Source organism: Cetorhinus maximus, chromosome 9 (assembly GCF_964194155.1).
Source record: "Cetorhinus maximus chromosome 9, sCetMax3.hap1.1, whole genome shotgun sequence".
Taxonomy (NCBI): Eukaryota; Metazoa; Chordata; class Chondrichthyes; order Lamniformes; family Cetorhinidae; genus Cetorhinus; species Cetorhinus maximus.
Window position 1 is genome coordinate 143,344,800 of NC_135887.1, and position 18,401 is coordinate 143,363,200.

General features: G+C 41.2%; 1 protein-coding gene across 2 annotated transcripts in view; it reads right to left on the reverse strand.

Annotated features, from left to right (window-relative positions):
- Positions 1-391: 391 nt before the first annotated feature.
- iftap (intraflagellar transport associated protein) overlaps positions 392-18,401 on the reverse strand; it is a 65,122-nt gene continuing 47,112 nt past the window's right edge. For both annotated transcript variants that reach the window (XM_078549583.1, XM_078549584.1), the window contains exons 4-6: positions 12,819-12,881; positions 2,264-2,397; positions 392-744 (exon numbers count right to left, since the gene is read on the reverse strand). In XM_078549583.1, the coding sequence (XP_078405709.1) occupies positions 589-744; positions 2,264-2,397; positions 12,819-12,881 (353 nt within the window). In that variant the 3' untranslated portion in view covers positions 392-588. The remainder of the gene's footprint in view (positions 745-2,263; positions 2,398-12,818; positions 12,882-18,401) is intronic.

Here is an 18,401-nt window from a genome sequence, read left to right on the forward strand (position 1 = left end):
AATTATTCCTATGTTTTTTTTATTTTTAATAGATAACAAAATCAGCTTCTGAGTAAAAGTGGGAAGAAGAAATGCATGAGCACTTTTGTGTTGCAAATACTAATCCTTATGTAAAACAAAAATAAAAAATACTTGGAAAAACTCAGCAGGTCAGGCAGCATCTGCGGAGAGGAACACAGTTAACGTTTCAAGTCCGTATGACTCTTCAACAGAACTCGAAACGTTAACTGTGTTCCTCTCCGCAGATGCTGCCAGACCGGCTGAGTTTTTCCAGGTATTTTTATTTTTGTTTTAGATTTCCAGCATCCGCAGTTTTTTTTGCTTCTAATCCTTAAGTAATTGGATAAACTTGTGCTTTTTACCAGAAATATTAATAACAATGCATCACATGTTCATATTAAATATTTCTGTCTATTTTAATGGTTTAAAGTAAGAGTCAATGCCATTAACAAAACATGAAATGTGTTAATATTGCACAGCATGATTTCAACCCATAATGGTTCTTCTTGGGGTTGAAAATGTCTCACTTCCAGATTCTGCTTCAAATCTAACAGCCTGATTGCCTGCACCAAGAAATGGCAGAATCCTTTAGCTTTTTGCATTAAATTCTCCACCATCTGTCCTCTGTTTTGACGAGACAGAGATAGTTTGAAGTTCAGCCTCAGTGTATTTGGGCTTGAGATGGACACAGTCATAGTCAAAATTTTCATCCAATGTGAAAGGTTGGACTTCATCTGTCAGTACCTGATGAAAAATAAGGAGAAATACATTTTATTGCTGGCAGCTTATGATGGGGACATGATCTTCTAATGCCAGATGTCACATGATTGTGTGTTAAATGACAAGGTGTCAAAATATGGATGTGAGAACTAATACCTGCTCTGCCCTGAATCAACATAAAATAATGCTGAGTGCTTCCAGGGAGAAAAGATAATATTTTTTTAAAACTGCAAGCTGTATAAAATCTCTGTGCAGCCCCATGTTCACACTGATCAACGGAACCTTCTCAGATTAAAATGGGCCAAGTTTCACAGTCAGTGACAAAGCAACAGCATTCACCTCTAAGCTCAAAGAAAGCAGCCCACAAAGATCTAGCAATCTCTGAGGTATGGATTTGTCCCTTTCCAACAGCAGTTTAAAATCTGGTGGCAAGTCAAGGGGATCTCTCGGCAGTCGGCAACAGTGATGTCAGCAAAGCAAAGTAAACAGCCAATCACATTGAAGTATTTCCACAGACGGCAAACCATGTAGTTAAAAGCACGGATTATTATCACTTTTAATTTGGATTTTTTTGGGGGATGAAATAAATAATTGTGATTGGATTAAGATAGAAGCTAAAATATAAACAAACTTCAAAAAGATTTTAAAACGTGCAGATGTTTTTTATTGTAATGGAGAAATCTGACATTCCACAAATATAAAATCAGCTTCTCAGGGACAGTGAGCTTGCTTAGCAGCAATTATGAACCCAGTATACTATTAAAAACCTAGTTACACCTCATTCAGCAAGGTGTAACTTTGACAAGGGATTTGAAACAAGACAGTGTAAAAGTGGAACTTTTCATCAATTCACTGATTACTTATGTGCTGCATCCAGGGGGAACCTGAACAGCACACCCTCTGGTGAAGGGCAGAATCACCAACAGCAACTTCTGGATCTCCAAGTTATTCTGTGCATGTGCAGACTCCCAAAGTTGCAGTTGAAGTAATAACAGTGAATGTTGACACTTTCACCTTCATTGCCTTTACAAAATCTGGGCCAATGTCTAGATAGTATATTCTTACCTTTTAAGAACTTTTATATTAGAACAAATATAAGGTTGCAAACAAAAACTCCGACAGCCTGACAAAACCTGCATTATTCTCACACTGTTTCTCCCCTCATTACGAACATATGAAACAGGAGCAGAAGTAGGCCATTCGGCCCCTCGAGCCTGCTCCAACATTCAATAATTAATATTAATTAGAAGAAAGCATTCCTTTTCAAAAATAAAGATAGACTGAAAGCAGGAAATGTATCTTAATTCAAAAGCTGCCTATTACTACTTCCATGCAGAGCACAGAAAAAAACAGTCCATCTACAAAGTATTTTGGATTTGAATGTTCAGACAGGCAAAAACAAATGCAATTTGGATTTGAGTAAATCAGTGGTTGACAGAAAGTATGATCTGTGAGAAAGAGCAATGCAGAAAAGCAACAAACTACTCTGCAGCAGGGTAAAGCTTCTAAAATATTTTCAAGAGTTCTTAAATAATTGATATACCTGATCATGTGTTTTATTATTAAACTCTTCAACATTCGGATTCACTTTGAAGTTAAGTGATGTGTGTTTACATTCGCAATGAGAATAATCGGCAGCACTCTCCTCTTTTATTTCACCCGGGAGTATGTCTCGTCCTAGATTCAGTGGCAGAGAATAACACAAACTGGAAATGTTTATAAATATTTCAGCAGGGCAAAATTTGGCAAATAAATAACATAGAAATGAGAACACGTAAACAAATCCAATTAGAAAATCACAACACAGTGGAGTTAAATTCTCTTCATATTTTGAAGATTACTTTCCCTTATGAATGACAATTACCAGCAACATAAATGATTAACTTTTTTTTAAAAACCTGTGGGCAAAAATTTTTACCTGAGTGGGCGGGCGCACACCCGACCCGCTCGAGTGTAAAATGACGTACGTTGACATCGGCCGAACGTCCCGACGTCAATGCGCAGTCGCATGATATTTCAGTCAGCAGGTATGCACGGGAATTGACAGCACACCCGCCGACAATTAGGAGGCCTATTAAGCTCATTAAAAAGGTAATTAATCTAAATTTTTCACAGCCCGTCCAACCTTATGGTTGGCGGGCAGGCAAAAAGACCAAGTGGCCTTTGAATTTTTTTGGAAGCCACGTCCACGGGTGGGATGAGGTGTCCAACATCAAACAAAAGTAAAATAAACTTTTAAAATTTCATTTATGTGACAGAGTTACAAGAGGGGAAATGTTTTAAAACATTTTAAAAATCTTTATTTATAAATTTTAAAACCCTGCATGTCCCTGAGGCAGCTCTGTTCCTCAGGGAGATTTTTAAACGCTCACTCGCACGCATGCGCCAAGTTCCCCGCTCGCCCACCCACCCCCCCCGCCCGCACAGGCTGCGCTGCCGCTCGTGTTTCACGCTGGGTGGACCTTAATTGGCCTGCCAGCATGAAATCGCGGTCCGGCCCCAATCACAGGCGGGCGGTCAGCTTCCAGACTGCCCCCATCAAGCCCGCCAGATAAGGGCAAAATTCTGCCCTATGAATTTGCATTGTGGGAGCACCAGTACAAAAGGACGGCAGGGGTTCAAGGAGAAGGCCCACCACCAACTTCTTAACAAATGTGACCTTGCCAGCATGACCCTCATCAGAAAACATTTTTTAAAAATGGGATTGACTGAGGATTAATGCAATACCTTTGTACCACAAAAATAACCAGTATTTCTGTTTTAGGTTTAGTCCTTGAACTATTAAACAACTTTTTATTCCACGTAATCCTTCAATCCTATTTTATTATATTCAGTAATTGAAATTTGTTGAAAGCTGTTTCAGGGTGGCAAGCTGTGCATGCCACAGCTTGCTATTAATTTCCAACATACTATACACTGGAATAACAGGATTCTGCTCACCACTCAGTTTCCTCACAAAGCAAGTTCTCAATATGAGTCATGGTGTAAGCAAGAAAGAGGCATATTCTCAGGGGAAAAATGTGTAGGCAAATTACCTTAGGGCACACTCACAGCCAGCCACAGAACAATATTGAAAAAGAAGCTTGCATATAGTGTCTTCCATGACGCCAGGATATCTAAAAGTACATATGGCCAATTAATTATTTTGGAAGTGTGGTAAGGAAACATAGCCACCGCTTTACACAATGAGATGAATGAACAGATTTCCTGTTTAGTGGTGTTGCTTGCTACCCTGCTCTTCCTCAAATAGCATCATGGGATCTTGTACACTACCTGATAGGGCATAAGCACTTATCCTCATACGGCATTTCTGACAGATGCAACAATCCCTTAGCAACGCATTTAAGTGTCAGCCTAGATTCTGAGCCCATGACCTTCTGATTGATAAGTGACAGCGTTACCACTGAGCCAATGTTGAGACTGTAATACGAGGTGTGGTTATCCACCTGTCCTTCCAGCTAAGCAAGTTAATGGTGCTTCTTTTTTTTATTCATTCAAGGGATCTGGGTGTCACTGGCTAGAACAGCATTTATTACCCTTGAGAAGGTGGTGGAGAGCTGCCTTCTTGAACCGCTGCAGTCCCTGTGGTGCAGGTACACCCACAGTGCTGTTAGGAATGGAGTTCCAAGATTTTGACCCAGCAACAGTGAAGGAACGGCGATATATTTCCAAATCAGGATGGTGAGTGGCTTGGAGGGGAAGCTCTAGGATGTTGACAGTGGTGGATTCGGTGATGGTAATGTCATTGAATGTCAAGGGGCGATGGTTAGATTCTCTCTTGTTGGAGATGGTCATTGCCTGGCACTTGTGTGGCATGAATGTCACCGAGCCTGAATGTGATCCAGGTCTTGCTGCATATGGACACGGACTGCTTCAGCCCATTCACACTGCTTCAGATTTATTTAAGTACATCAAAATTTCAAAAAAGAGGTTAAGACATCTTAAATTAGGATAAAAATTATGAAAACAGATTCTCCTATGCTGATATTCTCATTATAGAAAAGCTGCTTTACAAAATTAAACACATGTTTTTAATAAGAAAAACAGACTACACATTTTATTGGACTTTAAAGCAACATTGAAGGATAGAGAAGTTTTCGGATAGGATGTTTTGTTATGATTTGAAATTTATGGTTACATTTCACAGATGATGTCATCTAGCCACAGGTGCATCCCTCCCAAAACTCATGGGCAAGAGGGACAAAAGTTATTTATAAAAAAGATCTCACTTTAACATGGTGACATAGCTCATTTTCATTTGATACGATCATCATGGACCTTGTGATGTTCTAACCTCGTTAAAAAAGGGGCTAAAATATTAATGAACAGCAGGATGTTGATATCAGTCTTCCACCCTAATGCCTGCTGTCTGAGTTATCTTGCACTGCAGTGATTATGATGGACATTTATGGAAAATAACTGAATAAAGGAGAAGAAACAGACAACAATCTGACAGCATGCCAGTTTTGTCGCTGTCTTCTCAATGAAGCACAGATCTTGGATTGGGAAGTAGGAGAGATAAGTTGAAGTATCAGAGCTTTCTTTTTTATTATGGATCAGGCTGAGCTGTTTGAAGTATTCGTTGCCAGTCAAGCCACAGTTAACACAAATGAAAACACTTATGTACATACACTGCCCACTGGCTATCATAAAATGATCATCAGTTTTGGGCAGAGAACTAAGCAGCTGATTTTCTACATGAGTGGGTAATGAAGATAAAAGCCATTGTGCATATGGAGGAAAAATGTTGACTGATTGTGGGTACCAGTACTGTGGTGAACCAAGTCGTTTTGGAAGGGTTTGGGTGTGATAACTATGGTGAACAGTACTTCATCTGCTGTTGTCCTAAAGTGATACTGTAATATCTAATGTGTCCAGGTTCTATGTATCGTTAGATAGTGCTATGATAGCCCAAAATGAATAATTTAATCCACAGAGGCTCTGAAGCTTAACTGGCACAAACTGAGTCAAAAAGCCCATCATCTATTGCTATAGCACTGTTCACTTAACAGGAAAATTACACAAGACAGCAATGTTAACAAAAGGAAATCCATTAACATAACTAGATCATTATACAACAGAGTCAACATCGGGACATAGCCTGGAATTATTCCATTATTAGCATACATTCACAAAAGATAGAACTTACACTTAAAAAAGCCCTTTTCACAACCTCCAAATGTTCTAACATACTTTACAACCAATGAAATACTTTTTTTTGAATTTGGTCATGGAATGTGGGCATCGCTGACTAAACCGGCATTTATTGCCTTTCCTAATTGCCCTTGAGAAGGTGGTGGTGAGCTGCCTTCTTGAGCCGCTGCAGTCCATGTGGTGTAGGTCCACCCACAGTGCTGTTAGGGAGGGAGTTCCAGGATTTTGACCCAATGACGTGCAGTGACATCACCACACGCCATTTTACGCATCGGTAAGTGGGGCCCACCCCTGCACGCTGACCCGAAGACTCTGGCCTTAAATACTTACCATAGTTTGAAGTTCGGAGGTCAGGGACTGCAGTCCCTGATGAACCTCAGGCCAGGAAATGGCTGCACATGCGCAGCTCAAGGTTTTTATGTTCTTCAGGCGGGGACCAGCCCTACATGTCTGTGCAGAAGAAAAGAAGCAGAACAGCATGAAAATGTAGGTCAGAGGACCTGATATGAAGCACTATCATCTTGTAGGTGTCCCAGGGAGCAGGACACGGGAGGGGGACAGGGAGAAGGTCCCAAAAAGGAAGTCCCAGGTAAGAGACAAGGCCAAGAAACAGAAATAGTGAAGTTAAAGAAAGGAGCAGAGTAGTAGTCCCCAAATTCAATAAAGAGCTTGCAGGGAGCAGACTTTGAGTGAAGTGGACACAAGAGGAGTCTTGAGAATTCGAGAAGGCAGCCGAAGGTTGTTGACTCCGTGCTATGGGCCGTTGGGGAAAAGGTACCCCTTTGGAGAAGTGGTTCTGTTTGGCATGGCCAAAGATCTGAGATCGTGTGTAGAAGGTGCAGCTTGAGTGTACTTGGAGATCCAGGGAAAAGAATGTGGGAAGCTGAGATTGAAATCCTGTGAGGTGGGTCATTGTTGAAGCCGTCCAAATGGGAGCAACTTTTGAAGAGAATCCCAAGGTGAGATTCCAGATGTGGAAACTGGAAATCCTTGTGGAAAAGCCAAAATTTCAGTGAGATTGGCTGGCTCACAATGTGACAAACATCTGGGTGGGCTGTTGAGAAATTCATGGAATCTGTTTTGGTTGCATCTGTTGTGTAGTATGGTGTGTCCGACCACAGTTCGCATGTTAATTCACACATACATCATATTTACCTTGAATGTTAGAGTATAAGATACGGTAAATTCTTTTAACTTTCTGAACTTGTACAGTTAAGTTTATTTTTGTTTGTTCCAATCCTGTGGAATCTTATGGCTTTATTCACTTAGTAAGTGTCTTGACTGTCAAACTTTATCTGCTTCAAACAAAACGTTATTGGTCCCTAACTGGATCTCCCCCGACATCCCAGGGTCTAGCCAATAATATACAGCAAGTCATTAGGAAAACTAATAGAATGTTATTATTTATTGCAAGGGGAATTGAATACAAAAGTAGGGAGGTTATGTTTCAGTCGTACAGGACATTGGTGAGACCACATCTGGAGTACTGTGTACAGTACTGGTCTCCTTATTTAAAGGACGATATAAATGCATGAGAAGCAGTTCAGAGAACATTTACTAGACCAACACCTGGAATGGGTGGTTTGGCTTATGAGGAAAGGTTGGACAAGCTGGCCTTGTATCCGCTGGAGTTTAGAAGAGTAAGAAGCAACTGATTGAAATATATAAGATCCTGAGGGGTCTTGACAGGGTGGATGAGGAGACAATGTTTCCTCTTTGTGGAAGAACCTAGAGCTAGTGGTCATTGTTTAAAAATAAGGGGTCGCCCATTCAAGACAGAGATGAGGAGAATTTTTTTCTCTCAGAGAGTCGTGAGTCTTTGGAACTCCCTTCCTCAAAAGGCAGTGGAAGCAGAGTCTTTGAATATTTTTAAGGCAGAGCTAGAAAGATTCTTGATAAGCAAGGGGGTGAAAAGTTATCGGGGGTAGGCAGGAATGTGGGGTTGAGGTTACAATCAGATCAGCCATGATCGTATTGAATGGCGGAGTAGGTAGGCTTGAGGGGCCGAGTGGCCTACTCCTGCTCCTCATTCGTATATACATAACGTTTTGAGTCTAAAATGACTTCCTCCGAGCTGGAGAGAGGTAGAAATATGGTAGGTTTTATCCGGTTGAAAAAGGTGCAGATGGAACAAAATAGAAGGTCAGGGTTAGGTTGGAGGTTGAGGAAAGATTAAATGACAAAGATGTCATGGAACACAAGACAAAGGGAGTGGTAATGATAGTATTAAAGATTAAAGCACGTGTTAATAGCGGAATAAAGGCCAGCGCTGTCTGAAAACAAAATAGCAAAATGTGTTAATAGCAGAGAAAGGGTCAGCGCTCTCTGAAAACAAAAACATGAGAACAAGATACAGACTGGCACCTGGGTTGGTGGGGGGATATCAAAATGGTGGACAGTGTTCATGGTCTGGCCTTCCTGATCTCCGCCCTCCTTTGCGCTCTCTGGTTGCAGCATCCAATCTCTGCTTCCAATCCTTCTGAGAGCCACCCTTAACCTTTCTGATCTCCTCCTGATCCTTCTGATCTCCCCCCACCTACCACCCCCAACACCCACCCCAAACGTTCTGTCTTTCCCCTCCCCATTCCTCCACAGCCTTCCCAATCCCTTCCTTCATCCTGTCCATTTTCTGGATGCAACCTGGTGCCCAATTCAGCCAGTCTCTCAGTCTGGTTGACTGTGGCCAAGAAACAGAGACAAAAAATGTTAATCAGCTATAGCCATCAAATTTGGCAGGACCTGAGAGAAACTTGGGCCGGAATTTTACGACCCCGTTGCAGTGGGGATGGGGCTGTAAAATGCTGCGAGCCATTCTAAACACCATTGACTTCAGCGGGAGTGTAAAATCCCACTGCCGTTAAATTCCACCCTTGTTCTTTCAGGTTTTGCAAACACAAAACCGCCTCCTGTTCCCTCTCAACTTCCTTTTAAACATCAGAGCCAGATTGTCAGATTGCCTTTCAGTCGCATGGAAAACACAGGCAAGTCCAAATCTGTACTTACTTGATGCCCACACTTCTGTAGGATTTATTATTTAGAAATCAGGGAGGTATTTTTTAAAGCATTACTTCACACACAAGCATTTCCCTCTGGGGAGTAGTGGGGAGATGATGGAAGGATTTCCAGACTGATGACTAACCCATAGAACCACATCATGAGCCATCCTTCCATGGCCAACTAGTCCTGGCATGGGACCTGAACCTGAACCTTCTGGCCCAGAGGTAGGGATACTACCACTGTGCCACAGGGCTTCCTATGACAAAATCAGGGGTGAGAACCATGTTGATTTTTCCCAGGTATACACAATAAAATTGTAATGCTCATGTTGCCACCCTTGCTGAGATCAGAAAAGCAATACTTTTTTAATGATTTAACCCTATAAACTACTGAACAGAGGAACATGTTGCCAAAGGTAATCAGGACAAATGCAAGAATGCCAAATTTCAAATGACCACAATAATTTATACAACGGGAAAAAAGGGTGCTGACTGGTTGGGAAATTGACTCTGATTGGCCAAGTTGTTGCCATGGGGAAAGCAACAGGGAACTATGGGCTCCCCAAGCTCCTGGGTAGTTCAAATAAGGCACAAGGTTTGAACATATTCCATTTGAGTGCAGAGAACGGATCCCTGCGTATGAATGTTTGTTGCTTCAAGCAAGCATAAATGAGACATGCTAAAAGCTCAACTGATGTTTAATTGTTTTTCAGTGCAGCTATAAGCACACTTAGGGATTGTTCAGCAAGCACTGCCAATTGCAGAATCACATCCAACAGTAGACGTTAGTGTGCTGTTCATAATAGTCAGGGTACAGACAGACCAGACTCAACCAGAATGTGCTTGCAGAACTCAAAACAAAATATCTACTGTTAGATGTGATTTGCAATTGTCTAGCAATTGCTGACTGGTCAAAGCCTCTCCACCATCTACACAGCATAAATCTGGGAAACCGATAGAATACTACAGTCAGGAATTTCAATATGATCTAGGACAAAACAGTTCACTTGACCAGCACTTTGTGCAAAAGCTTAAACAGCCACCTTATCTGGGCTGCAATAGGTATTATTTACAGAATGCTCTGCAACAACTCGCCCAGGATTCTTTGGTAGCACCTCTCAAATCCACAACACCCACCCACTAGAAGTTCAAAGACAGCAAGGACATGGGAATACCACCACTTCCAAGTTTCCCTCCAAAATCAGACCATCCTGATATAGACATCTACCATCTTTCCTTCATCATCCACGGATCAGAATCCTGCAATAACCTACCTGTCAGCGTTGTGGGAGTACCTTCACACAAAGGACTGCAGCAGCTCAAGAAGGTCCATCTCGGCAACTAGCAAATGGCAATAAACGTTGGCTTTGATACCAATGCCCATGTCCTAAGAATTATTCTTTTTAAATCCAATTGCATTCAATAAATTACCTAATAGCCTCTGTTTTAATATGAATAGATTGCAGTTATGTAAGGACTAAGTAGTGTAGCTCTAGGTGTCTCACCACACAGAGGACATATTGCACAAATCCAATACAAGCCAAATTTAGCTTTTGTTTCCTGTTTCTATTTGAGAAAACACAGCATCAATACATCAAAAAGTAGTTTTATCATGATGTCCCAATTACAGCATTGGGCCAATTGCTTAGCCAATGAGTGTAGTCATTAGTGATGGTTGCTGTTTTGTTGCTTATCTGCCCATCTGTGTTTTGATGAGTTGCAATGGCGCAGAACAACCCAGACAGAGGCAACCGTGGAATAGCCGGGACAGCCCCCGGGCAGCAGTTGCTAGAATCACTAATAACTCACACTCAAATATAGAGGGCGCTAAATACTTCCAGCAATTCAATTCACAATAAAACAAAACCATCTTGTGCTCAGTAGAAAAAGATTAAAATCAATGCATTAACTGTGTGAATATTCATAATTGCAACTGAGAAGCCTCCTACCAATGTGATGCAACTAAAGAGGTAGAACTTGCTTGTGAGTTCATAAAATGATTAGTAATCAATTATTTTAAACTAGTTCCAAATATTCTTACCAATCATGTTAGCCATAATTCAAGGTTAAGCCAAAACCATTGAACAATGTACAGGGTATTCTTGTACTAACAGAAGACTGGAGGATTGCAAATGTTTCACTCTGTTTAAAAAAGGGGGAAGGAATAAACACAGGAACAGCAGGTCAGTCAGCCTAATGCCCGTGTTGGAGAAGCTTTCATTAACCCAGGGCAGAATTAATGGGTACTTTGGAAAAGTATTTGTTAATAAGTGAAAGTCCAGCACAGATTTATGAAAGATGTTTGTGTTCAGCCAGAGTAGTGTTCCATTCTGGGTACCACGTTTTAGGAAAAATGTCAAGGGCTTGGACAGTGAACAGAAGAGATTTACTAGAATGGGACCATTGATGAGGGACTTGTTATGTGGAGAGACCAGAGAGACTGGGGTTCTTCTCCTTAGAGCAGAGAAGATTAAGAGGAGTTTTGATAGCGGTGTCCAAAATCGTGAAATATTTTGATAGAGTAAATAAAGAGAAATGTTTCCATTGGCACAAGGGTCAGTGACCAGAGAAGCAGATTTATGGTGATAGACAAAAGAATTAGAGGCAACGCCCCCCCCACCCCACACTGGCGGCTCTGAATCTAACGGGTGGCCTACCCACCACAGCCTGTCCCTGCTCCTCCTGCAGTTTTATCAGTAGCAGGAGTGGCATTGGGCAGCCTGCCAGCCAGTGGGCCAATTGAGGCCCTCAAATGGACAATTAATGCCTACTTGAGGGCCTCATCCTGTCACTGCTCCCAGGATATAGCCAGTGGTGAGAGAGGCCCACGCCAAGCACCCAGTCTGACAGGTTTCCCTGCATGGGCTGGTGGCGGGTGAGGTCCTTAACAGGTCCCTTTGGCCCATCAGAGGGCCCAATTAAGGTGTTACCCACCCCAGGTTCCCATCCCCCCATGGTCTCCCAAACCTTGACCCCCACCACCCCCCCTAGCCAGGGCCTGCCAGCTTGACATCCAGTGAAACCCCCACTTACGTGAGTCGGCGCAGCTCAACTCCTCAAGTCTCGAGTGCAGTCCCAGCAGTGGCCACCGTTCCCAGTGGTGCTGTCGGTACTTGACAGCTGCTGGCCTCTGATAGGTTGGCAGCTCACTGAGGAGGGACTTCCTGTCTCTGAAGGGCAGAAATTCCACCTACAGCCTATTAACGGCCAGGGGCAGCTGTTCTTTTGCCTAGGCAGGCTCCCCCTAGACTTATAGAGGGCGGGGACAACACTGCCCCACAAAATCCAGCCAAACATTTTTTCACTCAGCATGTTATTGTCACTTGAATGCGCTGACTGAAAGGGTGGTGGAAGGAGCCTCAACGTGATATTCAAAAGGGTATTGGCTGAACACTTGAAGGGAAAACTTGACAGGGCTATAGAAAAGAACAGGGGGGAGGGGTTTATTGGATAACTCTTTCAAAGGCTCAGGCACAATGGGCCGAATGGCTGTGCTGTAACATTCTATGATTTTAACTAATGAATTTAGTTCATGCTAACCAAGTGCTTTAGATAATTTAAAATTCTCATTGATGAGTGAAAGCTTTTAGCAGTTTATAATATTGAAATGTAAGGATTGAACTACTGGATAGTGTCTAATTTTGACTGGATTTGGAATTGAATGGATTTATTCTTGGCAAATTGTTCTACAGTGATTGGAAACTATTTCAGCTAATGTGACACTGAGGTATCACCTGGAAAGGTATGCTAAACACTTTTCCGGATATGAGAATACATTGAGAATTAAGACAGATATAAACGCTAACATATCTGTCTGACAGAGAAGTCTTCATTTTTGAAATCAAAGGCTTCTGAACAGGTGCTGACAACATAACTTGGTAAATTCACTTGCTCAGTTTAAATGATTGCAGCATAACAAAAACAGCTATACAAAATACTGGCACCTACCAGCATCACTTCGGTATGCAGTAACTTTCTCACTATCCATTTCCTCAGTGCCAATGTAATTGCCTACCTTAAATAAATTAAAAGACAAGCAAAATGTGAACACAAATTCTTCAATGATTAACATCTTCAAAACCAAACAGTAAACTTGTGAAACCTATTTGTTATCTATAGATATCTATTCTGGCTGCCCAGTACCATGTACTGTATTAGACCTTACAGTGGAAAGTTTGAAATATTGAGAGAAAGTCCAACAAGGAAGCATTATTACACTGTCTGATAAAATAACCACTGCTTCCAGTACACTATTCCCTGAAGCAAAGGATGACATGCAAAGGGAAACAAAAAGTCATTTCCAAATGCTCTTTTAACTAAAGATTTAAATAGAGCCTTTTAAATGATATCAAAATGGAATTAATCATTGAGACTCTGGCCCCAGTATTTACTGGGAGATTTCTGCATTTGGAACATCAGCAATTAACAGAAAGGAGGAGTTTCTGCCAAATTCGCCTCCTATCCGCTGCCGTGTTTTCCAGACTCTGGGAAACCCAATTTGCAGCCATTAAATTTAAATCATTCCTAAAATCTGAGGAATAGAGCCTCATTTAAATATTGGGATCACTGATGTGCCTCTCCTGGGCGGGTTACTCAGACGATCCCAACTTGCCCTGGTTAATCTAGAAGTTGGTGCATTCCTGGCAGTTAAGGTCCTGTTCCATATTTTTACCAATTTAACTCCCGACCATCCATCATGTTGGGGGTTAAAATTTGACTCCCCTCTGTGTCCATTAGACCTCTTAACAAAACAGAGATGAGAAGAAAGAACTTCCAAATTGATAATGATCACATGTAACTGTATGTAGCATCTACAAGACGCACTGCAGGAATTCACCAAGGCTCCTTAGACAGCACCTTCCAAAGCTATGACCACTACCATCTAGAAGGACAAGGGCACCAGATAGATGGGAACACCACCACCTGGAAGTTCCCCTCCAAGTCACTCACCATCCTGACTTGGAAATATATCGCCGTTCCTTCACTGTCGCTGGGTCAAAATCCTGGAGCTCCCTCCATACAAGGACTGTGGGTGTACCTACACCACATGGACTGCAGCGGTTCAAGAAGGCAGCTCACCACCACCTTCTCAAGGGCAATTAGGGATGGGAAATAAATGTTGGCCCAGCCAGTGACACCCACATCCCATAAATGAATAAGAAATGTATTTAGCATGCTTGTGTCACTTTGCCATGTGTGTACCTTTATGCAGGCATTAAATAGTGGACAGGAGTGTTGTATACAGTAAACTTGTGCAGCTCATATGTGAACATTATCAGTCAGTCTTGGGCTCAACCCCAAGGCCTACACATAAAGGAGATGTTTTCTAATTTTTTTAATTTAAATGTTTTAAAAATATTTAAGAGAACTTTTATATCAATAATAAATATTAAATTATGACTTTCTGTCCACCTTCCCATTGTTTTCTTTGCGACTATAACTTATAATCTTGAAGCAGTCTAATACATTACAGGAAAATGCTAACACCTTGCTGCTAGAAGGTTTAGTCACTCAAACCAGGGCAATTTAAATTCAAAATTTCATTTAAATTTAAAATTAAAATTATATTCCATTTGACCTAAACATATATTGTGGTTATGATCTGGAATGCACTGCCTGAAAGGGTAGGGGAGGCAGATTCAAATCATCACTTGCAAAGCACCTGAAGGAAAAAAATGCAGGGCTGTGAGGAAAGGGCCAGGGATTGAATCTAGTTAAATTGCTTTTACAGAAAGCCAGCATGGACTCAATGGGGCAAATGCCCTCCTCCTGTGCTGTAACTATTCTGACTATTCTATTCTAATTATACTGTACCACTTAATTTACCAGAACAGCTTACTCTGTGGTCTAGAGACAGTTGGCAGGTAATAGACTCTGCCTGTAGGAAGCATGCCTGCTTTAGCAAAGGTATAGGTGATTTTCCAACACTAACCCTGAACAAGCAGCCTCAGAGGCCAGTTTCTCCAGTTTCATAAAGGAGTGGGATTTTTTAAATAGGCAAGAAACCAATGAAACAGGCCATTTGGCAAGAAGGTTGGAATTCTGGCACTGGGCATCCTTTGTAATTTGCAGTAACAAAATGTTAGCACTTTACTGCATTTTTTTGTTTCAGGTTTACAATGCTAATTACTACATTCAATTATTAGATGAATAGAAAAAACATAACATTTTTCTTGAGTCTCCATAAAGCATTCAAAATGTTATTTCATTTTATAACTACATTTGTCATACTGCTAAGATGAAGTAATATATTCTGTACGAAACAAAAGAAATGCACACTGCTCACTCTACCATAAACATGGTAAAAACTGTTCTATATGGTTAACACAAACAGGAAACATTTGTTGCAAGTAACACAGTCAAGTATGTAACAGGACTTAAAGTGTCACAAAATCTGAACACAGAAGTAACAGTGTCAAATTCCTGGAGTAAATTATTTAGTTAGGAATGCAATCAATTATTAAAATATAATTTGTTTTACGAAAAAAGACTATCCTTTTACATGTCAGTCCTATGCAAAGCTTGTCTTCATTTAAAGATTCTACGTAGCACCTATTACTGTCAACTCAAACAGCCAGGCCAGGTTTGTTATCTACCATGGCCCAGGTTTATTTAAAGGAAATCAATGTAGACCGTGTATACAATATTCTCAAACACATTAAGCTTCAGTCCTTCATTTTAATAACACAACTATTAGGCATTTGAAAAATATTTCAGCCAAATGTTAAAAATTCTGGAAAAATACAATCTTATTACTGTGGTTTCTAGGCAGTCAAATAAGTACATGTCTATTTTTACCTGGATCTAATAAGCTGTTAACAAAATTATAGGAACATACACATTTGAAATATGACTTTTCTAAGGTTACTCATTCAGGTACTCTAGCACCATTTGTTAAAACTTGAATTTCATCCCATAGCAACTGGTCTGTAGAGCAAATATCTACCGCAAATTCTGCCCTTAGCCTTTAACTATAGTCTGAAAAAAATTCACACAATTGTTTTACTGTTTTGAAATCCAGTTTGTGTGAAACAAACAAAGGCCAGAATTTTCCTGTCGGCGATTTGGGGGCGGGGTCCGCTCGCCGAGGAGAAAATGACTCGGGATGACGTTGGGAGGAACCCCCGACATCATCCCGGTCCCTTTAAATTTTCAGGAAGGCGGGTGGACAGTGAAATCAGCTGTCCACCCACCGACCTGTCAATGGCCAATTAAGGCCATTGACAGGCTAATTCACCTTGTTAAAGACCCTGCTCGGCCAAGCTTAATGCTAGCAGGCAGGCCGGGAGCCCCAGCGGGCTCCAGATTATTGATGAAACTTCATCCGCTGGCGGGATGAGGTTTCATGTCCGTTTTTTAAAAATTTAATAAACTTCATGTCTTTCTTATTAACATGTCCCATCTCGTGTGACATTGTCACATGAGGGGGACATGTTAATAATTTTAATATTTCTCTATTTTTTGACTTTTCTTAGCTGTCAGTAAACTCCCTGAGACAGGACTTTGCCTCAGGGAGCAGTGCACGCATGCGCAAAAGATCGCACTTTGGCAGCTGGGGATTCCCTCCCCCCGCACAGGATGCGCATAGCACTTCCCGTCGGGCAGGCTGCTGGACGGGCCTTAATTGGCCCGCCCACTCCAAATGGCGGCCGGCCCCGTTTCGGTGGCGGAGTTCGGCTGCCCGCCCACCACCAAGCCGGTGGAACCCGCCCGCCATCCGAGGGCAAATTTCTGCCCAATATCTTTTGTATACTTAATTGGTCCAAATACAGGAGAGGCAGTAAATCTCAAAATCAGAAAATCCGTATAATTACAAAGTCTTTAAAAAGCACCACCATTAAAGGAATGTTATCTAGAAAAATTGAAGTTTACAGGAAAGGAAGAGGTCATTTGGCCATCACATTTGTGCTGGTTCTTGCTAGATCAGTCCAAATCTAATCCCAATGCCCTTCATCCTCCTCTACCTCAAATGTTATGTCTACTCTTCCCTTAAAACATAAAAAGGTCTCTGCCACAACTAACACCCTATTGCAAAGCATTCCAAGTTTGACCAACTTTCCACATAAATACATTTAGTTTTTCTCTCCTAGTGACCACTTTAAAATGATCATTTCATTCTGACTCCCCAACTACAGAAAGTAATATTTCCCATTCAAAACCCTTTCTAATTTTTAAAACATCTATTATGTCTCCTCCTGGCCTTTTCTGCATCAGTGGAACTGACGCCAATGTCTCAAGTCTCTCAAAGTTGTCTGGGGGCTTTCTGTTTAATGTGTTCCTCGATATTATTTTTTAAGCGATTAATGTTTTTTTTAATAAATGATTCTTTGGGCACATCTCCCTTATCTGGTCTTCCAGTCAGATATGAAAGGAATGCCAGGCAAAGTTATGGGGTTGCATCTGTACTAAATGCTGCCTAAGGTAGCAGATCAAAAAAAAAAGGATGCAAACACATCAGGTTCAGTCAACCACCTTCAAAATGGCAGCCTTGCCAAGCTGCAGTATGATTTAACACTTTAAAAACACATGACCTACCATTCTGTAACAGAGTAACAAATCCCCACTTAGGTGATTTTTTAATACATTGGCTAACAGCCACTGCTGGTACATGCATGTAAATATAACAGCCACTGCTGGTACAAGTATATAATTATAATAGCCACTGCTGGTACATGTATGTAAATATAACAGCCATTGCTGGTACATGTATATAATTATAACAGCTACTGCTGGTACATGTATGTAAATATAACAGCCACTGCTGGTACATGTATATAATTATAACAGCCACTGCTGGTACATGTATGTAAATATAACAGCCACTGCTGGTACATGTATGTAAATATAACAGCCACTGCTGGTAAATGTATGTAAATATAACAGCCACTGCTGGTACATGTATATAATTATAACAGCCACTGCTGGTACATGTATGTAAATATAACAGCCACTGCTGGTACATGTATGTAAATATAACAGCCATTGCTGGTACATGTATATAATTATAACAGCCACTGCTGGTACATGTATGTAAATATAACAGCCACTGCTGGTACATGTATATAATTATAACAGCCACTGCTGGTACATGTATGTAAATATAACAGCCACTGTTGGTACATGTATGTAAATATAACAGCCACTGCTGCTGTATGTATATTGAAATGATCACATTAATGCTTGTGGCTGCTCGCAAATTGACTGTTGTGTTTCCAGTGTTACAACAGCCACACTTGAAAACATTATCATTGGCTGTAATTCTCTTTGGGACATCCTGAAGTCATGAAAGGCACTATGTGCATGTAAGTCTGTCTTTCTTTTTCTTTGCTGTTGGGGATGGAGAGAGGAGAAAGAGGGGAAGAATAGTTCAGGTCAACCTGTGACTGCTATTCAATAATTAGCTCCAGGAGCTGGTGATGTACCATTCAATATAATTGCAAAAATATCAGTGACCCATACAAACTGGTCAACAAACGATTACTTTTTTTATTCATTCACAGGATGTGGACATCACTGGTGAAGGTACTCCCA